We start from the raw sequence: 23,320 nt of genomic DNA, 5'->3' as shown, positions 1-23,320 counted from the left end.
AAGGAGGCAGGAGGGCGCAGAAGACATGTGCCTGGGATTCGCTGATTTTGATAACAAAAACTTTTGGTGTGAAGATCATAAAGTAGAAAAGACGGAGGGAATCTGGGGTAGATATACTCAAAAACCGCACACGTGACATGCATACTCCGCTATCAAGCGCCGATTTTATTACGCAAACACGACACAGTACCTACGCCTCAAGCACCTCCTTCAGCGTCTTCGCACTCTTCTGCAGCGCCTCCTTCTCCTCACCACTAAATCCCATCTCCACCGTCCTAACCACGCCCTTCCGCCCCACAACCGCAGGAATACTAAGACACACGCCCAGATCCTCCTGCCAGTGGCTAACAGGGAGGATATTCTTTTCATCAAACATGATACTCTTACAAATACTCGCCGCCACACCACCAATACCGTAATTCGTCACGCCCTTGTTCTCAATGATGTTATTCGCCTTGTTCTTCGTCTCCTCGGCCACCGCATTTTTATCTAGTTTGATGTTTGACGGCAGGGCAAGTTCGAGTGGTACACCCCCGATGCTCGCTTTGCTCCATGCGACGAATTGTGACTCGCCGTGTTCGCCGCATACGAACGCTTCGATGCTGCTCGCAGCGACTTCTGCCTTGGCGGCTAATATACCCCGCAGCCTGGCGCTGTCGAGGAACGTGCCTGAGCCGATAACCTGGTTTTTGGGGAGGTCGCTGAATTGCTGGGCGAAGTAGGTGAGGACGTCGACGGGGTTCGCGACGAGGAGCAGGATAGTGTCGGATGCGAAGGGTTTCATGTCGTCGATGGCGGAGGAGAGGATGGCTTTGTTGCGGCCGACTAGGTCGGTTCTGCTTTCGCCTGGGATTTTGTGTTAGCTCGTGTCTTTACTACTGCGTTATATCAAGGGATCGACGCACCCTTCTTCTGCTTTGCGCCTGCTGTCATGACGATGATGTCGCACTGTCCGGCTTCCTTGTGCGTCCCTGCGCGCACGCGTGTGCTGGTGTTGCCATGGAAGGTCGCGTCGGACAGGTCCTGGACTTGGGCATCTCGAACTTCTTCCTTAGGGTCGACGAGCAGGATTTCGCCTGCGACGGGGTTCATGATGAGCGAGTAGGCGATTGTGGCGCCTACGTCGCCGGCACCAACGATGGCGATGGTGGAAGTGAGCTTGGAGTTTGGAGACATGGTGGATGGAATTGTACGTGTTTGAGGAGGTTGATGGAGAGAAAGTGATGGAGAGAAAGAGATGAACAGGCCTTTACATGCTTGGGTTATACGGATGTATTTTCTGGATAGACGTCATCGTGTTCTTCGTCATGGCGCGCTAATGCAGGTGTAATCCGCAGAGTCCGAGGTGGGCCAGCTCCAGTGCTCGTCACTCAGTAATTACTCCATTCCAAATGTTATACTCCTCAAACGCCAGTACTCCATGCCGTGCCTGTAGTGGTATCGTAAGAGTAACGCCTTACTCCGCGACAAACAATGTCGGACATCACACAAACTCAATATCCTCAGCGTTCAACGTCTGTCGAGCGCGTCGAGTCCTCCCAAACAAGGGCTGTGGTCGCCTCTGTACCTTGTGGATGGTGTCTTAGTTCATGTCCCAGACTAAAAATTGCAAAACACAAATGCACGGCAAAATTCATGTACACCAACTATACCTTTGATGCAGAGGCGACAGCACCGGCAGTGACGGCCACCTTCTTCCTCGGCTGCGTGGCCAGACCCTTCTTCAGAAGCAGCGGGATGATGTCAGCGGCCTTAGAACGGTTGATGAACTTTCGGCAGACGGGACACTGGGAGCGTTTAGGTTCGCCGGGGCCGGAGCGGTTTTCGCCTGCGATGAGGGCTTCCATGAGGCAGGTGTGGCAGAAGAGGTGGCCTGGAGTACGTCAGCATGAACAATTTGGTGGTCGATAGAGCGGGCATGTCTCACCACAGGCGGTGGCGGTGAGATCCGTGGGCGTGTCCATGCAAATGACGCAGGTGATGGTGTTGAAGGTGGTGGGCTTCTCTTCGGGCTTAGCCTGCAACCTGATGGCGTCCTCGCGCTGCTTCTGCAGCATGGCCTGCATGGACAACTTGTCGTCGGACAGGTCAATCTCGTCGACCGTCTCTGGCGTGTCGCTGTCACCCTTGACCGCTGAGCCATCCCCGCGCTTGTGTCGCTTTGAGGGTCCTGGCGTGGGTGACTGCCTCTTGCGTCGGTGTGGCGGTGAGTCTGGGGCCGAGGTGAGGTCGACGTAGCCGTTGGGCAGGCGCGCAGGGCGGGCGTCGTGCGAGCGTGTGTTGGTGGGCATGTCGTGTGCTGGAGGAAGCGAGCTGTGGTAGGGGAAGGGCGAGTAGCGGTTGTGGGCTAGGCCGGCGGGATTGAGGACGCGGTCGAGGAAGTTTGCAGATGGCGGCGAGGGCGGGTCGCGTGGGGTAGTGGCAGGTGTCATGGGCAGCAGCGACGCGGCGTCGAGGCCCAGGCTGGCAAAGGTCGTCTGCGAGGGGTTCTGCGAGGGCGTCTGCGAGAGCGTGTGAGAGAGCGTGTGAGAGAGCGTGTGAGAGGTAGGGCGTCGACGAGCCGTAGCTGACTAGAAGTGCATTCTTAGCTGCGTACAGTTAGACTGGCAGCTGTCTCCATGTTAGTAAACCTAGAGAAGAGAGCAGGAAGGTGCAAGCAGGAAAGCGCAAGCAGGAAGGTGCAAGAACAGGAGATAAGTAATGCGCTAGCTATGTTAGGGCAGCTAACCTTATCAACAGGCAGAGACAAGACACACGATGCACGTAGAGTCGCCTGGGCTGCTCGGGTGGTGTGCATGCAATTTAGTGGTCAAGGCCAATCGTAGAGCCTCGACGAGAGCATTAGTCAGCTCTCGATAAGGGCTAGTCATACAAAGTCGTGTGCCTGCACTGCATGTTATGTTCTGTTCGTCCTGTCCAGTTCTGTCACGTAACCATTCATGAATGGGCCAATCAGGTAGTTTCAAAGTAGCTGTCATTTGACTTTGTATTCTCTACACACAACCAATGCAGATTAAGAGGTGTCAAGCACATCTAGAGACCCAGCATTTCATCTTCCATTTCATCTTCCGTTTCATCTTCCATCTCTTTACTCGCAACTCCCTCGCAACTCCCTCACAACTCTCTCACAACTCCCTCACAACTCCTCACAACTCCCTCACAACCGAGATCATGTTCACTGGATCCTTGGAAGAGGGTTGGGTGACGTCGTGATGCGCATGTCAGAGGGCGAATTCTTCGATACATGGAGGCGGCGGCGGTAGTATCCTGTCAAGAAAAGTAGCGGACTCTTGAGCAGTCACATCCCCTCTCATGTCTTGTAAACCTATCTTGATTAGCCTGTCCTGAAACCTTCCTCGCCGAGAATCGAGTTGCGCGCAATGTTTTGTACATACTCGTGTCGTCACCCTTGATCGATTTGTCCATGTGCAGACCATCGATGCCTATGTTTGCAACAATCTTTCGTGTGGAGCAAGTGCCTGTGTCTTGGCCTTAGAATCTATCATGCGCTGCACTTCGTCGTCGTTTCTGTTGTCGGAGACAGACATGGGAACGAACTTCCAACAGTTTTGCTTGGCCTCAATAGCTCGCACAGGACTGTTGAAAGAGCAACAGTCGACTGTTCCAATGTGTTTTGCCAAGTTGAAAAAGCAGTATCGGGTCGGACAGTGACGGGGAAGAAGGAGACTGCACGTGTACTGTTTACTCCGCTGTGAAGTTGTAAACCCCTCCGACGTATGTATCCAAATCCAGGCAATTGAGAAGTGACGAATGAGCAATGGCATTCAGGAAACCTTTCAAAGTCTTGATGGAAGCCTCAAAGCAAGCCCCTTCCGCTTGACTGGTCGCTCTTCTCTTGCATCCAAGTTGATTTTCATTTTGTGGCACGAGAGCCCAGAAGCGAGAGTGAGTCTTCCTAGGCCATAAAGACGTAACCGCAGTATTGACATGGAGGGCGAAGATGTGGAAGCGAAGATGTGAATGTATGCCAGCTCAATGAGTGCAAAATCGCGCGTACAATCTGCAGCCAGCACTCATCGCTGCTCTTGATCAGGCTTTGTGTTTGTCGTATACAAATGCAGTTCAGATTTCGTCTTCGAGACTGTTTCCCGTGAGAAGACAAAGTCTGGGCTCTGTGCGTCCGGTGGAGATGGCATGCCCATGACGTTTGTATCAGTATCAGAATCCAACTACATGAGATTCAGTCGAAACACCAAGATGTATAGTTGTTGAGGATCAGAGCTGAGGCAAAGATCTACAAGACTGCCCTACTGCTTGTTGATAGGCTTCTCGGGCAAATTGCTCAGGCTGGCGGGCATAATCTCAAATGTGGTGTGGAATTCGCCGATGAAGTGCCAGTCTTAGAGAATCGCGGAGAGTAGTCGGGTAAAGTGTACGCCGAATAGTTGGGTATGAAGAAGCTTTGCGATGTTATAGACATTGCTTGCTTGCGCTGATATAGCTTGTTAGGCTTAGGGATTGTAAACCTTGTCCTTAGCAATCTTGTGTGTATCAAAAACATCGCGCTCGTAGAGACGCTGCTAAGTGATGCCCCGCTTGCGAAGGTGAGTCGGCGTGTAGTTACTCAGCTGGATGTTGTCTGAGTGGCCTGGGTGGTCTGGGGCAAAGACAGGAAGTGCTTCTGACTTGTTGAGTATTCTGCACATGGCCTTGACATGCATCGTGCTGGATGGTCATTCATTGTCAAGTCCTCGCGATCTGACGGTTCGGTATGCTGAGTCCAGTTAGTATCATGAATATCCATTTGAGGTATCGTACTCACTATAGTGATAACCAAAGTCTTGCCAGGCCTCCAAACGTACAGTGGAAGCGGGACGTCTCGATGTGCCTTGAATCTGGCGTCTTGTTGTACTAAATCAGGTCAATGTCTGGAATATCCGTGTAAGCCGTCGCATCGTACTCACCAGAGTAATAATCAAAACCATGTTGTGATGCGGCTAGCCCCACACGCAATTGCTGCATGCTCTTTCTCAGCACAAAGCTGGAGAAAGATCCCCTCTAGACCGCGGAATCCCGATAAACCAAATGGTATAGATCACCCCCCCACCAAAGTGATCAGACTGCATGCCCAAGGCATTGTGCAGTCGCCCAAGGTGATACTACAGAACACGTTTACGAAGTGCTAGTATCCATGGTACTGCTCTCCGCTTCTTCAGCGGCGGCTTGCACGTCATCGGCCCAGTTTCTCCTCTCGCCCTTGGTCTCGTCCAGGATCTCCCTCTCTTTCTCGACCTCTGCTCGCTTCCTGGCATCGGCAGCGTGTTTCGCGGCTTGCGCCGCCTTCTTCGCCTCGCGCTTGGACCCTGGAACTGGGCCAGGCGTCGGAACCAGAGGTTGAAGGGTGTCGCCCATTTCTTTCATTGCGTAGAGGCCGGTCGCAGCCGTCTTGGTCGACTTTGCTGAGCGTGTATCCTTGCTATAAGGAGCGCCTTTGCGCTTTCCAGCTGCGTCCTTGGGCTTCTCAGGTGCACCCTTAGGTTTCCCTGGTGCAGCCTTGGACTTCCCTGGTGCACCCTTGGGCTTGTCGTGGGCCGAGATTGACGTGACTTCGAGCGATGGCAACGCCTTGTAGAAGTGGCTCTCTGTTGGCTTCTGAGCCGGAGTGGTTGCCGTCGGAAGTAGTGCGGCCTCGATGTCCACGCTAGAGACAATGTCGCCCTTGTTGTACATGTGGAGAACCAGGTTTTTGAACGAACTGAAGTACTTCTGGTGTATCACGCCTTCTTTCTTGGAGGCTGCTGTGGCTTTGCACCAACCCATGAAGTTACCAGCCGTGACCTGGAAATACTTGGCTCTCGTGTTCTGCACGCACAACGCATTTGGCAGCGCGACGAACTTCATCTTCTCCATGGCGTTATTGGGATCGCGAGCGCAAAGGGACACAAAGACAATGCTGAATTCGCCGCCCTGAACACCCCAGGTTGTGCTCACAGAGCCTTCCGTCAGAACTTTGACCTCGGCAGTTTCCCGCCCGTTCGCAAGGAGCAGGTTACGAATGAATCGCTGCTGACCCTTGTATGGAGTCACGATGCCAATGTCTTTAGCTTGAATCCGAGTGAATCGCGCCGCATGCTCAGCCGAATGTTGGGGAACGTATGCAAGGAGTTCCTTGACAAGACCAGCAATGATTCTCGCCTCTGCTGCATTGCAAAAGGAAGTCGTCTCGGCGTACTTGACTGACTGTGCTTCGTCGTGCGAAACGTCAATGGCGATACGGACACTGGCATGGTTTTTTTTAGCTTTGCCAAGCTTGTCGAAGAACTGCTTTATGGTCTTCGAGACGGGATTGCCCTGCGTCACCGAACTGTGGTTCCGAAGCTTGCCCGCGTAAAATTGACTGTTGGCGTAGTCGCTAAGATCCGGGTGTTGGCGATATTGCTCGAGCAACATGACATAACCGAATCGGCCATTCGGGTCACATACCAATTGTCTGAACAAGGATGTCTCCAGCAATGACAAGCCCTCATTGGCTTTCTTAGCGATCACGACTGGCATCAGTTGGTTGTAGTCGCCAGACATGGTAAGCCATTTGATGGACTCTTTGTAGGGATCGAGTGCCATGCAGACGTCAGGAATCGTCGCCTGACCAGCTTCGTCGACGAAGGCCACATCCGGCTTGAAAGAGCCTGCAATAGTATCGTGGCAAGCGCTTGAACACGTCGTGAAAATGATATCAACCTCGTGTTCGACGAAATACTCCGTACATCTGTCAAGGTTGACTCTCATCTTCTTGGCATCTGCTTTGGCATCTTTGTGAGACGATTTGCCTTTCTTCGCCTTTGCAAGCAGCGACGTGTACTCCTTGACGATAGCATACATGGAATGAGTTTCGATTGATCCCCAACGCTTGATCGCTTGCTCCAGCTGGTCGTGGAAGAGCGAGTCTGGGTTCGCCTTTATCGCGGATAAGATGGTCGGGTTGACAAGTCCTTCAAGATCCTCCACTGTTGCGTTGGGCCCAGCAAGCTTCTTTCGCTCTTGGTAGGTTTTGTATCCACCAACGAAACGGACTGCACGGATCTTGCGTTCCTTGGGCGGTTGAACCGGGGCTTGGCTGTTGCTCGGTGGCTGTTGCGTTGAGCTGACGGAACGGTCATTGTGCTGATTGAAATTTGTCAACGCAGCGTCGACTGCCTTATTGGAGGGACAGGCGTAGAGGACCTTGTTCCCAAGACGGCAATGTTCGTACGCCGCCACGGTGGTGGTTGAAGTCTTGCCTGTGCCAGGAGGCCCGTAGAGGAGTGATAGTCCGGTGCTCGAGCGGAAAGACTCTGTGACCGAAGCGACCTGTTCCTTATTGAGCTTCCAGACTTCCCTGAGACGACCCAAGATCTTCTCAAACGTGTCTTGCGGAATATCCTGTCCAACATTCTGCTTGTCGAGAGCGATCGAAAAGTCGGTTTGGAAGATAACCGCCGGGATGTCTACGCCGTCGTCGCGTTGAAGTTTGGCTTTCGCCATCGACTCTGTGGCAATTCGAGCTCGGTCACCGGATGTCTTGTCGTCGATGAACTCGAGGTGGACTTTGTGTGATTGTTGGCCAAAGTCATTCACCGGACCAGTCATCTCTACGACGAAGTCGAAATCAAACTTTTTCTCTTCTGGTACGTCGTCTGCTTGAGCTTCGACCACTGCTGCCGCGTAGGTGATTTGTTTCTGGCCTGCGGCTTCGAACTTGAGAGTTAGTCGAGTGTCGATCTCTGGTTTCAACAGCTCAGACTCAAATCCAGCAGCGTGTCCAGGCAGAGAAATCTTCGCTAGGTAACCACCAGTCACACCTCCAAGAGGCGTGATGTGCGCAGTGCTCGAACCTTCCGCAGATGCCGCAAGACCCTTGATGAGTGTCTGCTGAGCCTGACGCTCTCTGGCAAGACCAAGGCGTAGCACAAAGGAACAGTCCTGTATGGATGGGTAGTGAGTAAATTTACTGAACGAACTCCATTCGATTGCGCTAAGCTTGGTGATTGGGCCACCTTTATTGACTGAGCAAGCCTCGTATTCCGTGATCATCCATCGAGGGGGAAGCAGATTCTCCAGATTGCATTTGCTCGCGAAGATGTTGTTATCCTCGGCTGGAGACTTACCCTCGACAGGCCTTTCAAGCTGGAACTGGTAGTGCCAGAAGTTCTTGTAGGTTGCGCACATGTACATCGAGCCTACGAAGAAGTTCCTGAGCTTATTGTACAGCTGAACATCAGATTGGTCGAGGCGGCGGAAGATGTCGATAGTGCACGCGGTATCCAGATTGTAGATGGCTCGCTCAAACTCGCTCAGGTCGGGCTTGGTCTTCTCGTCGTTACCCTTATTCCTGATGGCTTGCAGCTCCATAGCGCTCATGCCAGTAAAGATGGGACGACGCTTGTATCCAACCGTGCCAACCGGAACGAGCTCCAGTCGCAGCCTCATCAGGTTCTGGATTTTAGCCAAGTCGACTAGTCCGGAGTTGCCGCGAGCGACTGTACGACCGAACTCCTTGATCGAAGCATCGTCCATCGGCTGGTTCCAGGCACTCATCGAGATTCCAGCCAGCATGCGGGCCTCTCCTTCGCCATGTGCGGACTTGATGGCATTGGCGAAAACCTGGTACTCGACTTCCGACTCCGTCTCTCCAGACGCGTTATCCGGACGAGGGATGTGTAGCCTCACCGATGGCATCTGGCTGTCGACATTGAATGAGACTTTGATTGTCTTCTCATCCTGTGCGCGATCTTCCTTGATCATACCCACAGACTGGCGCCTGCCCGAGCCCATCGAAAAAGCGCTGTCCAGGAACATGACCTGCGCCGTTTGCCTCTGGTAACGGAATGGTTTGAAGTCAGGCCTATCCTGCTTTCGATATTCCTTGTGGATCACGTCCAAGTTGACACCGTCAAATTCGCTTGGGTATGGGTTGACTGTCTTGTCCTTCACAAACTCTAGGAATTTGAAGTCCTCTGGGATGTCCTCCAGGTATTTCCGGTAGACGCTCACCTTCTTGGAAGAGGTACTGCTGCCAGCATTGTCAGTGCCAGTCATGTCCAGGTCTTCAACCTCGCCCTCCGACTCGTAGTCGGACATCTCGATGTCGTCGACGGTCTTGGACTTTGGCCCAGGTGCAGTTGCAGGTGCAGGTGCAGGTGCAGGTGCAGGTGTGGGTGCAGGTGTGGGTGCAGACACAACGTCATCTTCAGCTACAGCCACCTGTTCTTCCTTGTCCAGGTCCTCGTAATCAATATCATACTCCCCTTTCTCGACATTTTCAGCCGATTGTGAGAGCGCACTGAACGGGTTTGAGGCCGTTTTAGGACGTGAAGCCTTTCCAGGCGCGGGAGCAGCATGACGAACCATTTCGCAGTTTCCTACGAAAAAAAAAGAAGTTGGGATGAGGGCGACACTCCAGTAAGAAGAGGCCCAGTGTCAAATCACCACGTACAGAATACGCTGAATTCGACGAGAACAAGCAATTGCGTGCGTAACACGCGCCTGCAGTTCTATACCGGAACACTCAGTAAAGAGGTCCGGGCCGGCTCGTATAACGAGTCGAGAGAAAAAGATATCTGGTGTGACCCAGACAGAAGAGGCGAGAGAATGCTAGCCCAAGGGCCAGGAAAAAGAAGAGTGAGGATGTGGTGTTAGGAAACGCCTGGGAGAAAAGCTTTGAAGAGAGCTCAGGGCCCGTGCGGGTGTGTTTTGCTTGGCAAGATTACGCAGAGAAGCTCGGTGAAAGATGAGAAGTGAACAGACTGCAAACAGTAGATTCTCCTCATCTCGTCCTTCATGTCTTCGCAATATCGTTTCCATATTTTCCTCAATCTCCCTCGGCCTCGATCTTCCTCGGCGTCCATCTTCCTCGAAATTGGTCCTCCTCCAAAGCACGATCACCGCGACGGCCGCGCGACATGACCACTCATGGTCTCGATCTGATTCCCGCACGTCCTTGAGAACAAGCTCAGCAATATGAACGACATCAACACATACTCTTGTTGCCAGGCATAGACTCCGAAGCGCAACTGAAGCACAGACAACGCGTATCCTAAGCATGGAATCGTCACCGAACCGAAAGCACACGAGCTAGAACCGAGCCGGAAGTACACAATCTGGAACTAGAGCCACCATCCAGGGCACGAGTCTCTGCTTTGTCGGCGCAGTCAATCGTGTTGCTCGGCTTTGGCGCTCTCCTCCCATACCTCAACATCATCGCAACGGCCAAAATGGAACGGTGCCGAGATTGACAGGTGATACGGGCTGCAACGTGACAGCAAGGTCTAGGCAAAGTCATGGGGAAGAAATGGACGTTGGATAGGAGTATGATCGTCAGCGCACCGTCCAGAGTTGGAAACATTAGGCTTACATTCATTAGGCACACAGTCGTGCTGCATTGCTGCTACATATCAGATGGAGCCGTTGGGGGAGCAGTGTGTAGTGATGAAGCCTGATGGCTGAGGTGGACATAAGCTACTCGGCGCCTTCCTTGTTTTGGAAGCTGTGGCCGACGCTCCATATTTGTATACGAGGTACGACATGGCATTGGATCGCTTACTTTCGGACCAAATACCCATCCCTTGCGACAATGGAGTACGGCATTGAGTAGAGCAGGATTATGATAAGTTGACAGCGCATCAGTTACGGCCTGACAATACGATATTGTATGGAATAATCTTTTGATGTACAAATAAATTAAATTTTTCACTTATCAAGCTCGAAACGTTGGTTACTAGGAATGTATCCTGTGCCTTGCTTTGATAATCCAGTATATATCTCACAATTCTGTGCCCTCTTGGCTGTTGAATCTGACTGTATTTATTAGCCGTGAATCGTGGGATGATGGTCGTCTCCAGAGCATTTTGCCACCAGCCACCCAAAACCTAAGCTGCAGTTCCACGGCACTTGTGAAAGTACAATTACAACACAACTCTGATTGATACTATCGTCCAAACGTATCTTATAAATCTGTAACAATGTCTTTACTCAACCTTCCTGTTCGTTGATGTCAGTACTCCTTCTATTCTCGAGTAATATACATTAATCAACTTGGGGAATACTCGAGTTGAATGTTATACAGTAGTAGGATTTTCAGGAACAGTCCGCATTTCACATTTCACATTCTGTCTTTCTCTTCAAGATTTCAATCTGATATTCTTCCCCCTGGAACAAAAAGTACAGTGACAGGAGGTCTGTTTTAGTCTGACGGTTCAATTTTTACTTTGATTTCGGATAACCAAATACCTCTACTCTCCGATGCAGATGAATTTACATGTGGCAGGTACACGGTTGATAGAAATACTCTCTACAGATACCTTGCATCGAGACTTGATGAAAACACAGCTGCGTGTAGATATAGACATGGAGAACCCAGCCATCCGTTCGAACATCGGTACCATCCACTTTAACTTTACATATTGAACCCACCAAACTACAACCAAACTTCGGGGTTCGAGTCTGTAAATTGAGAGACCATACAATATTGAAACGCGACGAATTGACATTGCATGAGGTTTTCTGCCGCTCTTTCGCTCAAAACCAGGGCGGTTAGGCGGAAATCATGTGTTTCAGCTCCATCGACTTCTGAACCCGATACTATACTATCACATGAATGAAAACCCTTCCTTTTTTTGTTCACGTCTAGAAATGTGTAGACTCTTCTCTCTTCAACTATTATCTACCTTTTTGAAACAAACTCGAGCTATATTGTGCAATACTTCCGTGTTCCAAAAAGGCCTCTGGAGATTGCATGATAAAAAGATATTTTACTGTACATGAGCTACATCCTAAGTTTCGGCAGACAAAATTCCATGGATGTACTGATCATGTCAGCTGTCCATTACACGATGGACAACAACAAACTCGGTCAATTCGACGAAATACTTCTGTAGGGTCTGGATCTCCACAGCAACATAAATTTACTGCTTTCCTATCTACAAATTCTCCTCCACTCCAGCCTCTCTCTCAAACAAAAAAAAGCACTTGGCGAACATGATGTTCTTCTTTCCTCATTAACTCGAAAACTCGGCTAGTAGCGCTTCATGTTGGTGTGCTTGCCTTCAAAGATATTGACTATTGGCGCCATGTTTTGCTCCTCTTAAAATCGATTATTTGTTTCGCTATAGTGTGCCTGTCTCAAAGACAACATATAGCCTCAACATGGTGTTCCTGTCTCAAAAGCAAGTCTGAGGTTCAACATGGTGTTCCTGTCTCAAAAGCAAGTCTGAGATTCAATATGGTGTGCCTGTCTCAAAAGCAAGTTTACGATTTAATATGGTGTGCCTGTCTCAAAAGTAACTCATGGGCTTCGACATGGTGTGCCTGTTTCAAAAGCAAGTCTACGCTTTAGGATGGTGCGCCTGTCTTAAAAGCGAGTCTGAGATTCAAGATGGTGTGCCTGTCTCAAAAGCGAACATGCGCTTTAACATGTTTGCTTGCCTTTAGAAATGTAGACTATTGGAGGCATGTTTTGCTCCTCTCAAAATTAACTACTTCCTTTATTATAATCGGCCTGTCTTAAAAGAAACTACGAGGCTCCAACACGATGTGCCTGCCTCAAAAACTAGTCCAAGATTCAACATGGTGTGCTTATCCTTCAAAACATCGACTATTGGCGGCATGTTTTGCTCCTCTTGAAATTGACTCATGGGCATCTACATGGGGTGCTTGTCTTAAAAGAAACTTCTGGGCTTTAATATAATGTACCCGTCTCAAAAGCAAGCCTGCGTTACAATATGGTGTGCTTGCCTTCAAAGATGTCGACTACTGGAGACATGTTTTGCTCCCCTCAAAATTGACTCATGGGCGTCCACATGAGGTGCTTGTCTTTCAAAATGCCAATACCAACATCATCATCATCTTTTGTTCCTTCTCAAAACTGACTATTGACGGCGACATGGTGCGATCCTCTCATGATTGACTACCGGCGTCAGCATAGTGTGCTTGTTTCAAAAACGCCTAGCACTAGCGACATGTTGCGCTCTTCTCAAAAACGAATATTGGGCAGTGACATGGTGTGCCCCTCTCGGAATCGAAGACTGGCGTCAATGTGTCCTTGTTTATAAAAAAAAAAAGACGCCTGAATTGACAATATGTTGTGCTCTTCTCAAGAAAATCTACTATTAACGACATGGTGTGTTCCCTTCAAAATAAATTACAGACATTAGCATGTTGTGCTCTTTTTAAGAAGGATTGCCGGTGCAGCTGTGTTTAGTCTTTCTCCAAACGGCCATGCTATTGATTGCATGTTGTGTTTTCTTCCAAAAAGAAATGCTATCGCTGTCATGTTGTGGGGTTCTGCACAGAAAAAAAAGAGTCCCATGTTAGTCACAATCGTTGAGCAAAGATTGCATAATTTGATATAACTTGGTAACCAGCTCAATTGCTCGATGTTACATGTGGGCAAATGGACCTGAAAGTGCACTCGCGTGGTATCAACACTTCATCTGACCGACATATTCATTCTGACGTGGAAACAACTTCCCATATCGAGATCCATAACCCCAACGCCCCTTGATCACCCCGTAGAGTTATCAAAAGATCATATCACCATTCCCAGAACGGATTCTGATTTCATATACTGCCTCACACGTCGCTGTATCCAGCATATCCATGGTGTTATTCGATATCTTACAGTCACGCCTGCTCGCATTGTTAGCCCTTCATTCGTTCTTGGTTGTGGGAAGAGACATTAGATGAGGAGAGTGTATGCGTACCGATGAGGTCTAGCCACGACCGAACTTACAGCATAGAAGAGCCGCTTGTCGTATCAGGCCGAAGCCGACATAGACAGTGTGCCTGTACCATAGGTCGAAGAAGCCGTGAAGCCGTGAAGCATCGAGAAGGTATTGTCCGCTACATGGATGATGTGCCAGATCCTGTCGATGTCTGTGTCCTTGACGGTGTCGTGCTGGAACAGGGCTCCTTCGATGGCCTTGTCTTCTCCATGTTCGAGCCTCCTTTTTAATGATGTGCCAGATCCTGTCGATGGCCTTGTCTTCTCCATGTTCGAGCCTCCTTTTTAATGATGTGCCAGATCCTGTCGATGGCCTTGTCTTCTCCATGCTCAAGCCTCCTCCTTAACGATGTGTCAGATCCTGTCGATGTCTGTGTCTTTGACGGTGTCGTGCTGGAACAGGGCTCCTTCGATGGCCTTGTCTTTTCCATGCTTAGATGTCATGGTCGCCACGAGCAGATCGGGAAGTGTTCTGTGATCTGGTAGCACATCTGTCAGCTATGATATCTTCGATGAAAATCCCAACCCATCGCTCGGGCCCGTAGACAGAGAGCTTCTTGTGTCTTCATGACCCATGATCGAGTGAGGGAGAGAACCATTTGGGACTTACTGAATGAGTGCATGGTCATCCACAACTGCCCATTTGGGTTGGAAACTCCAAGAGGTCTGGTTGACTGTGGTAATGACGGAACAGCCGTGATAAAACGAAGTAAGCGTTGGGTTCATTACTTGCGCGTTGACTCCAATTCATGGATCGAAAGCGTTATTTGTGGAAAGAAATCATCGTGGCAGCGAGTTGGCGTTATATGAGTTTGACACTTGAGTCTCGGAGCCTGTGAAAACCATGCAGTGGCATTTCTGTCGCTAACAAGACTGGACGATTCTCGCAAATTAGAGTGAGGATGGTGAGCAGGCGTTTGGAGGAAGTAGAGAATGGTGTCTGGAATGATGTGAGCGGCGATGTTCTTTGAGCGAAAGCGCGACACTTACACAACAGCTCATGGTCTCCTAGCAAGGTAGTTTGCACAATTGCTGTCGCTTGTGTGCTGCACAATCTGTTCGCGACGGCATATACTTGAGAATTTTAGCCTAAGATAAAAGTAATACGCTCCTTGAACTTACTGATGATCCGCGAATTGGAATAAATTTGTCGAAAGCCCCACACGCAACCATAAGATCAGCGTGCTCTATTCATCGATAGATCCCCTCTTTCAACGTTCCCATGTTACCAAAGTTGATATCTCGTAAAACCGGTTCTTGTATATATATTTACGGTCGGCATAATCGTAATCTCTTTTTTCGTGGGTTTTTGCTTGGCCGGCTCCTGTGTCGGTTGCCTTCGGTTGGTCTGAGGTGGCACCCAAACGGACAGATCGGTAAAAATCAACAAATCTTGCTTTTAGCGGGACATTTTACACTACCGTCACATTTTTGGGATTGTGAAGACATTTTGGTGCCCTGCCGTCACACTTTTTCCTTGTTTTACCACATGACGCACACGCAACCTTTCTTGCGTCTTTTTTCCGGCTGGAGGTAGGATTGTTGGCACATCCTCGATGAGAACCGTCACACGTCGTTCTCTTTGATTTACGACATGGAAGGCATTTTGATTTGCTGTCGCCACGGCCGATCATAGGTGCAGGCTCAAGTGGTGCATCTGCAAGCACAAGTCTGCCAGAACCAGAATTTATGTCCAAATCGTTATCGTCCTTTTTTTCGTCTGAACCGTTGGCAAGCAAAAGGGTATTGCGTCCGGACGTTTTCGATCGTCTGCTATCTGGGAACCCTGGGCGTAGTTCACGCATCTCGTTGAGCATCTCAGCCGTCATCTTAGTTGATCTGGGGTCTCCACCTGGCTTGCTGTGCCATCGGACAGCGACCTTGGTCTTGTTGTGAGCTAATTGTGTCAAAGCGTAGAAGTGCTTCTCGACTGCGCTTGTTGGGTAAAGACCCTTGTCTGGATTGAATTTATTCCAAGCTGTTCTCCCCTCTTCAAGTGTGAACTCCAACCAGTATGGGAAAGAGGTGACATTCTCAAATCCAATCAGCTCCACAAAGTCCTGACTAAATGCGAGGCGGAAAACAAAGGTTGCAGCTCTGACTTTCCGAAGCTCGAAAAGCTCATTGAGCTCGATGGTCAGGTTTTCCAGGTTTTGCGATATGATATAGATTTTCACTGGTCCATGTGAGGCAAGGACACTCACAATCACGCCACTTCCGGTTGGCCTGTCGTCTGGCCAATTTTGGCTGCTTTGCTGGGTGATATGTTCGGCGAGAAAGATATAATCGTGGGCGAGCAATTGTGCGTACTCCTTCGTATCGGATCTTCGATCTACCTTAAGCGGCAGCTCAACACGGGCAATTTGCTCTAGAGGCGGTGTTGGAAATGCTGCTTTATAACATGTCCACAACGTTGTATGAGGTAGAATCTTGCACTCATATGCGCTTGATCTCGTTACCAACCAGAAGACTTCTTGACACCTCTTAGCTGGCAGATCGTAGAGCTTCAATTCTGATACAGCTTCGTTGTACAAGAGCTCGGGGTCTGTGATTTGGCTCCTATCATATTTGAATAATGCTATAGGACGCGGAGAGATTGTCATAGATTCCGACAGCAAGAGTTCATAGAATGTCCCGAGCGGAGTTGAGATAGGGTTGAAGTATCGCCGATTCTGAACCAAAGCCCTGGGATAAGATGCATCCCTGTATATGGCATCCGGCTCCTCAATTGATTCCTTGATCAGAGTAGTCATAGACATAAACTTATGGTTTTTTAGCAACACCGCTCGTAATATGTCCGCAATGGAGCGGGCACCCTGACTCCATGTGCGATTCCTGAAGTATGAAGACCGATCAATAGGTCCAAGCAGTTCGCCTGGATTTTCTCCGTCAACACCTGGAATCATTGCTAGTGATGCAGCGGATTCTGTAAAGAGTGTTGGCAGTCCATCGTGTGCCTGTTCTGGAAGCGGAAGGTCGCGAAGTTTGTCATCGCCGTCACTCTTGTCGTAAGTGTCGTTGGTGTCATCTTCGATTTGCACCAGCTTCGCGAGCGCATCGTCCCCACCGTAGGAGTCATTTGGTTGGTCCAAGACGTCGTCTGAGTCATCGCCTGACTCCCGGTCGAGCTGAGAACACACGTGTTTGTACGCAGTCGTCCAATTTGGTCGGGATATCTTTGATAGCTTGTAGACGCGCTCAATCCGACAAATGATATCCTGGACTAGGAACTTACGCGTGAGCTGAATAGCCGGCGGATTGCTTATTTGCATTGGTCGACCTTCGAGTATTTGGCGTACAGCCCATGCCGAGAAGATACCACAGTCGTTGCTGCCTAGAGACTGCCTGTACCATTCCTCGTACCTCAGTTTCAGTGGCTTCGCTTCTCCCCATTGGGTGTTACTATCAAGCTGGCGCAACGCAGCGACTAAGGTTTGTAGTACCATTTTGGCGCTGTTGGCATGATACCGATCCAAGGAGTCGTACACTCGACAGGTTCCTCCTACGTCCAACTGGAATGCGACGAAATGGTCACCGCCTACGCTGACAACCGTGGCGATGCAGCTGATTTTGCTGGTAAGGTGATCTTTCAGCCATTGCATGGAGCCGGGTATGTTGTGGGTTATTCCAATCAATGTCGACGAGGGTATCCAAAGGACATGGTCCACGTTGGCGCCATCGTCAATACTGAAGGTGATCAAAGTGTCGACCATCGTATATTGAAGTTGAGTGGCCATTGCCATTGTTATGAGCCCCCATGCCATTGGGGTGTAATGACGCATATCTTGTCGGAAAGATAAGTTGATTTCATTCGTTCCGCTCTCGTGTATATCAATATACATCAGACAGATCATGAGTAGTCGTCCAACTTCACATCCATGGAACGCTTGTTTAACAACGTGTTGAATGGATGTTCGTATATTGAGGTATCCACCTTTCCCATACATGGAGCTATTAGACGCCGTGATGTAGTTCTCAACGTCGATGGGTGTCTCGAAGGCATCTCCTTTAGCATTGGCTTTCGGCTCGAGGTCGAAACTGTCGTCTCCAAGTTGATTGTTAGCACTGTCGTCCATGCTGTTTGGATCAGGCTCCTGGTCCCATGTTTGAGACGGAGCAAACCCATTTGTTGAAGTTCCACAGTGCTGCACGTAACTAGACATCACGTCGGCGGAATTCTGCTCCAATGGCTGAGATAGAGGCGTAGGGAAATGACTAGCAGACTTCGGTTTCTGCTGTGCTACGGGCGTCGTATGCATGGACTCGAGCTTGCTGGTCTGATTTGCTGAACGACCATCTTGTTGAGGTGGCGGGGCCTGCACATTTATTGGCGAGACTCTGGACGGGTGACTGTGTCTCGAAGCTCGATCAGCCTCACACATGGGCTGACGACCGCGTTCTGAAACTCGATCAGCTTCACCTCTGTGAGGGATGGACGGTGGTGGTGACTGTGATCTCCGTTTTGGGTCTAAACGCAATCTTCGTTCATCTCTTTCGTCTGTTGGCATGTATCGAGGGACACCTCGAAGAGGGTGAGGCGAATTTGACCTGTACACGTGGATTTCGTATCGAGTATAAGGCTGTCGGCCTGAACGGTAAGGTGAACGTGGCTCACGGCCAGGTGACCGCGATCTTTGACGACGGAGTGGTGAGCGAGATCGTCTTCTCGAGTAATAATCGCTCGTGTCACGGCGATTACGTTCTCTCTCCTGGTTCCTTGACCGTGGCTCAGGCCTGCGGACGTCATGCCTCATGGGTGACCGTGATCTTTGACGACGAAGTGGTGAGCGAGAGTGTCTTCTCGAGTAATAATCGCTCGTGTCACGGCGACTACGTTCTCTTTCCTGGTTCCTTGACCGTGGCTCGAATCTGCTAACAGGCGACGGAGACCGTGACCTCGGACGAGACTGGAGGCGATCATCTGGAACATAGCTATCGGTTTGTGGGCCGGACATATGTTGTACATAAGCTCGCTCTTTGGCACTCTGCGGCTGGTAAAGACCTGCACGGAGAGCATTGCGCTGACTCTTGCCTGGTCTGGAGCCACCGTTCGTATACATAGTGCAAGAGGTTTCGTAGAGTCTACGAAAGAAGGGAAGAAGGTTCGGAATAAGGGCGACACTTCCTTTGGAAGAGGCCCAGTGAGTCCTTTCAGTGTGCTGAACACACGTCGGGTTACTCGAAGAAAATCACGTACAGAATACGCAACAGTCTTCTACCAGAACACTCAGTAAAGAGGTCTGGGTTGGCCTATGCTAAGATAGGTCAAGAGTGCTACAATGGGATTCAACCACTGCAGGATCCCTGTGCACGTCAAGCAGCAACCGGAGTCACTGATGAATAGCAGGAAGAGATGAAGAGAGAAGCGTCTGACGCGTGAAAAACATCTTATGGCTGGGGGCGCTAACCAGCACGCGTGAGGGAAGAGCGCTGGAAGAAGAAGGAGCGTCCGGGGAAGCTGCACACCTCGACTACACTCGCCAAAGACCAAGCCTGACTCTTGGGAAACGTACCGTTGCATTGCTATGTTATATGTCTACAAGCTCTCATACTGTCGTCAACCTCAGCAGTAAGGTTTCGGACATTTGCGCCAGCATTGACATCAAACCCGTCACCGTTGGTGCCCTCATGCCAGTTGATCACAGAAGGTCGTGAGCATCGTTATGAGCAGGGCATCAGGCGATTCCCAACTCGAGGAGAACTGACAGACCGCGCCTGGCGGAGACACAATCTGAGCGACGATGTAATTACAAAATCCACATCTTGCATAACCCATCAAGCCCAATTCTTCCTGAATACCCATATCTTCATCCAACGGGAGGCAAACCGTTTACTGCGAACACACGTCAGTCAAGTCAAGATGATGTATGAACGAAAGGAGATGAGTTAACCGAGGCAACACACCGAATTTCGTGCCAGCTCGCAATCGTAACCTCACGTTCGTATATTCTTCAGTGCCGGTGAAGTGTGGGTTTGCTGAGAAGTACTGCAGGCTCGTGTTGAGTGGCCTAGAATTGCCTGAGTGGTATGATTTACTCAAGCAACAAAATAATTTAGGCAAACAAGACAGAGGTCGAGTTGCTTTGCAAACGGCGAGGGACAACACAACTGCCTGTGTCTATTCATCTTATCGCTGAGCTGACAGAGTAATCGCCAGTACGAGCCAATCTCAGACGCTAGTGTTAGAACTGTTGGTAATTGACACAATCCACCGTGCTGGCCTGTGGTAGGAATATGCGATGAAGGAGGCGTATGTTGCCTTAAATCAACAACTACGAGCTTCAACACGACAACACTCGGGGCAAGAGGTGTTCATTCGACATCTCATTGTTTGAGCGTCTTGTGAAGCCGCAGACAGGGAATCCACAGGTACCATTGAGTACATTGAAGATCCAGCGACGAATGCACCGTGGAGTGCATTGAAGATCCAGCGACGAATGCACCGTGGAGTGCATTGAAGATCCAGCGACGAATGCACCCGTCTATCTCAGATCTGATTAGAGTTCTGCTCTACCCAGACCTACAAGACCATCCTTCAGTTTCAGAATACCTAGAGTTAATAGGATGCAAGATCGACTGTATTAGCTTAACTATCAAGAAAAAGAAGATGCACAGCCTACCTAAGCCGTGTCGCTATCTAAAACTAACACATTCAAAGTAGAAATAACTGCTACTCTTATATCACAATCTTGTAAGACAGGGGACATATAGAAGTAGGGATATCGCAGTTATAACACTATATCTTAGACAATTGCAAAAGATTAGGAAGCGACTTGCAAATTCCTTCAAGATTGTTGTCGGGGATCGAGATCAAGAAGAGTTGGATGCTTAGGGGCTCCAAGATACCGGAGCTTCTGCGGACGGCAGAGTCAGAGTCCAGAAAACGACACTCTACTTCGGTAACCGACTCACCAGAAAAATCCGTCGGAGGCGGTTCTCCGATATGTTTGCACGCCCTGTCTTGCGGATATACTGGCTAACGATGCATTTCTTCCGCGGCGGGCTGATGGTGCCGTAGCAAATTTATCGTGAGATATTCGGGCAACGTCAAACAGCTTGGCAGGGCTGGTTGGATGCAAAGCTGGGAAGGCAGGCTGGCATGCTTTGGAGACTGCACACTGACTAGTACGAGCTAATTGCTGAAGATCCAGGTGAAGATGGTGGAGTCGGTGTTCGTCTGCAACCATCTTTGGCGGACGATCAATTTGGCGCTCTTCTTCTATCTCGGGTGCAAGCTCGTGCTGCAAAATGGCAGTGTTGAACCTCATGTCCTTGACGTCCTATCATTGCTAGACGATCTGTGTAATGTTATCATTGAACACGTCCCATCCTTCCAGATGCTGTGAGCTCATACTGTACTGTACCCGCAACCTGTAACGGTCTTCAAGTCCTTGAGCTTCGTCATCCAAAAAAAAAGCATTCGACTGCTCAGATGCCGTGTCTCCATCGGGCAACAACTTCTCGTGCTCTTGGAAGCGACGACCCTGCCATGGTCTTCGATAATAACATTGTTCTCCAGCATGCGGGTCAAGGAAGATGTTCGCAAAGGCATGCTGGCCATCCTTCATCTTGACTTGAAAGCGTGCAAAGCGCGCCATCGTTTACTATCAGACCATGCGCAACCGTTCAGGTTCATGCACAACTGTTCGGGTTCTTGCATGGATCCTATGCAAGAGCTACACTCAGCCGCAGGCATTCACATCAACTGCAGCAGCGTTGGGGAGTAAGGCGGGCGCCCCAATCACGAACCGTTGGAACCGTTCTGCTTACCACCGCATCTTCGAGGGGCTTGCCACGCCCGTCTCTACTCGCATCGGATTCCCGGTCAGAATGGAGCGAATTCGGGGCAGCGTCAACCGCTAGGGCAACGGCGTCAAAGCTGATGATGGCATGCTAGCGTTCAGCAATCAGGCCACCACTTTCATCTCCATCGGCTGCGACCCAGAGGCTCATGATATCTTCTCAGGACCATCCCGATGAAGTGGCAGAACAACGTTGGTTTCGTCATTCTTGTGCGTTGGGACAAGAGAACTCTTCTCTCAGGACATACTGCATCTTTTCCAGGCTACTGCCGGTTCTGCCTTATCGATTTGTTAGAACGGCAGCGTGAATTTACAACCGATAAAGCCTACGTCTTGCGCGAGATTAGTGCAAAGAAGTTCAAAGTCTATTACGGGACCTGGAGGGAGGATCAGGACGACGAGGAGAAACAGACACAGATTTCTCCATCGCCGTTGCTTGCGCCAACATGTAACAACACGCAGATTCCAGTGTCCAACAGGCCAACAACGGCAAGGAGACGTACAACGTCCGCGTCGTGGATACGTTGAGATGCGTGGGCGATGCGCTATTCGTGGTCGGAGAACATGCCAGATTTATTTATGTTCCGACACATTCAATCCAGCCATGATGGAAAGTTAGCATTCCCTGTGCGATATTTGACTCGGAGCTATCAAGGCGCTGAAGACTATTGAGCTTGTAGGATATGACATGCTTGAAAGTCTTTGATACGACGCTGCGACAGTGAAGCATATCTTGATGTAGGTCAATATAGAGTCGACGTATTTCTGGAACGGACCTAGAATGGCGTTTCTTGACCTACCAAGCTTTCAGGTCGTGACGGAATCATTTGGGCTGTTGGATAGAGCAATGGCTTTAGCACAATGAGACACGAGAGCGTCTTGTCATCCCAGAAAACGGTTGCTGCGACATCGAATCCAGTTAAGGCTTTGGCCGATATCGAAGAGTGTTGCTGAATGCTTGCACAGTTGTTACACGCGTTTTGGTGGCAGATTTGTGTTGCTTGCTCCTCCTGTGTTGAAATGTCAGAGTTGTCTTTTGGGAGAATCCTTTCCTCTTACCGCTTTTTGGTCTTCGTTGTCATGTCGTTGGTATGACCCTCTTCCGTTCTTCACACAGAAATCAGCAGCCAGCAAACCAGCAGTGGTGGTCTACCTCAGGTATGGTCTTGTGAGCTCGGGTGCTCTGTGGAATAAGGCAATGTTTGTAAACCTTGATCCTGTAATTTAAGGCGTATGTGAGCGGGGAATCACCTGTGATAAAGAGGCGTGCCTTGGAGCAGTTCAGTACCGTTTGCGGCAAGCAGTCTTCTCCAATTGCAAGTGGAATGTGAGTCGAGGTTGCAGCGTTGAAGGTCGCCTCGTTTGGCTGGAACTCATTTCTGATGAAGTCGTGGTATTCTAAGATAACAGCCTGTGCCAGCTTATGGCGGCCACGGCGGCTACGGGTGTAGTCTTGCGCAAGGTTTATGTCTCTGGAGGCGATATCAGCGTCAGACTTATTTTCATCTACGTTGTGAGCTTCAAGTAGGGTCTAAATGGGTTGGCGGCCATAAGTCCGACTTAGATGTTCTTGAGTGTCTTGCGCGGATCGAGCTTTTGTACCTGGCTGAGATCGAGGTTCTGTACCTAGCCAGGATCGAGGTTCTGCACCTAACGACGAGCGGATCGAGGTTCTGCACCTAACGACGAGCGGATCGAGGTTCTGCACCTGACGAAGAGCGGATCGAGGTTCTGTACCTAACGACGAGCGGATCGAGGTTCTGTACCTGACGACGAGCGGATCGAGGTTCTGTACCTGACG

The 23,320-nt window shown here is 50.0% G+C and overlaps 8 protein-coding genes across 8 annotated transcripts; 1 reads left to right on the top strand and 7 right to left on the bottom strand.

Moving 5' to 3' along the window:
- Positions 1–190: 190 nt before the first annotated feature.
- P153DRAFT_359072 (L-lactate dehydrogenase) lies at positions 191–1,176 on the bottom strand (the record flags this gene model as incomplete). Its single annotated transcript, XM_033666841.1, has 2 exons — positions 191–846; positions 906–1,176. 2 exons carry the CDS (start codon positions 1,174–1,176, stop codon positions 191–193), a joined length of 927 nt encoding a protein of 308 aa, XP_033521104.1.
- Positions 1,177–1,646: 470 nt separating this feature from the next.
- Positions 1,647–2,432, bottom strand: P153DRAFT_296943 (uncharacterized protein; the record flags this gene model as incomplete). Its single annotated transcript, XM_033664125.1, has 2 exons — positions 1,647–1,873; positions 1,928–2,432. 2 exons carry the CDS (start codon positions 2,430–2,432, stop codon positions 1,647–1,649), a joined length of 732 nt encoding a protein of 243 aa, XP_033521103.1.
- A 2,393-nt stretch (positions 2,433–4,825) lies between these two features.
- Positions 4,826–9,469, bottom strand: P153DRAFT_68485 (uncharacterized protein). Its single transcript, XM_033673341.1, has 2 exons — positions 4,926–9,469; positions 4,826–4,872 (listed from the first exon to the last, which is right to left on the bottom strand). The coding sequence occupies exon 1, from the start codon at positions 9,346–9,348 to the stop codon at positions 5,134–5,136; it is 4,215 nt and encodes a 1,404-aa protein (XP_033521102.1). The 5' UTR covers positions 9,349–9,469; the 3' UTR covers positions 4,826–4,872; positions 4,926–5,133.
- P153DRAFT_68509 (uncharacterized protein) lies at positions 9,470–10,216 on the bottom strand. Its single transcript, XM_033673342.1, has one exon. The coding sequence runs from the start codon at positions 10,039–10,041 to the stop codon at positions 9,592–9,594; it is 450 nt and encodes a 149-aa protein (XP_033521101.1). The 5' UTR covers positions 10,042–10,216; the 3' UTR covers positions 9,470–9,591.
- Positions 10,217–14,912: 4,696 nt separating this feature from the next.
- Positions 14,913–18,777, bottom strand: P153DRAFT_406952 (uncharacterized protein; the record flags this gene model as incomplete). Its single annotated transcript, XM_033672035.1, has 1 exon — positions 14,913–18,777. The coding sequence occupies one exon, from the start codon at positions 18,775–18,777 to the stop codon at positions 15,130–15,132; it is 3,648 nt and encodes a 1,215-aa protein (XP_033521100.1). The 3' UTR covers positions 14,913–15,129.
- Positions 18,778–20,625: 1,848 nt separating this feature from the next.
- On the bottom strand, positions 20,626–21,285 carry P153DRAFT_388034 (uncharacterized protein; the record flags this gene model as incomplete). The annotated part of the gene is made up of 2 exons (XM_033670713.1): positions 20,626–20,997; positions 21,082–21,285. The coding sequence occupies 2 exons, from the start codon at positions 21,283–21,285 to the stop codon at positions 20,626–20,628; spliced, it is 576 nt and encodes a 191-aa protein (XP_033521099.1).
- A 46-nt stretch (positions 21,286–21,331) lies between these two features.
- Positions 21,332–22,047, top strand: P153DRAFT_388033 (uncharacterized protein; the record flags this gene model as incomplete). The annotated part of the gene is made up of 3 exons (XM_033670712.1): positions 21,332–21,541; positions 21,615–21,729; positions 21,782–22,047. The coding sequence occupies 3 exons, from the start codon at positions 21,332–21,334 to the stop codon at positions 22,045–22,047; spliced, it is 591 nt and encodes a 196-aa protein (XP_033521098.1).
- A 248-nt stretch (positions 22,048–22,295) lies between these two features.
- P153DRAFT_388032 (uncharacterized protein) lies at positions 22,296–23,070 on the bottom strand (the record flags this gene model as incomplete). Its single annotated transcript, XM_033670711.1, has 4 exons — positions 22,296–22,529; positions 22,579–22,668; positions 22,730–22,991; positions 23,030–23,070. The coding sequence occupies 4 exons, from the start codon at positions 23,068–23,070 to the stop codon at positions 22,296–22,298; spliced, it is 627 nt and encodes a 208-aa protein (XP_033521097.1).
- Positions 23,071–23,320: the final 250 nt, after the last annotated feature.

Source organism: Dothidotthia symphoricarpi, assembly GCF_010015815.1.
Source record: "Dothidotthia symphoricarpi CBS 119687 unplaced genomic scaffold P153scaffold_16, whole genome shotgun sequence".
NCBI lineage: Eukaryota > Fungi > Ascomycota > Dothideomycetes > Pleosporales > Dothidotthiaceae > Dothidotthia > Dothidotthia symphoricarpi.
Note: the sequence above shows the minus strand (reverse complement) of the source record. Positions and strands in the feature narration are given on the sequence as shown.

Bases quoted from the DNA above. Each gene is read 5' to 3' on its own strand.
- P153DRAFT_68485 (XM_033673341.1), bottom strand. From the start codon at position 9,348: ATGGTTCGTCATGCTGCTCCCGCGCCTGGAAAGGCTTCACGTCCTAAA.
- P153DRAFT_68509 (XM_033673342.1), bottom strand. From the start codon at position 10,041: ATGCTTAGGATACGCGTTGTCTGTGCTTCAGTTGCGCTTCGGAGTCTA.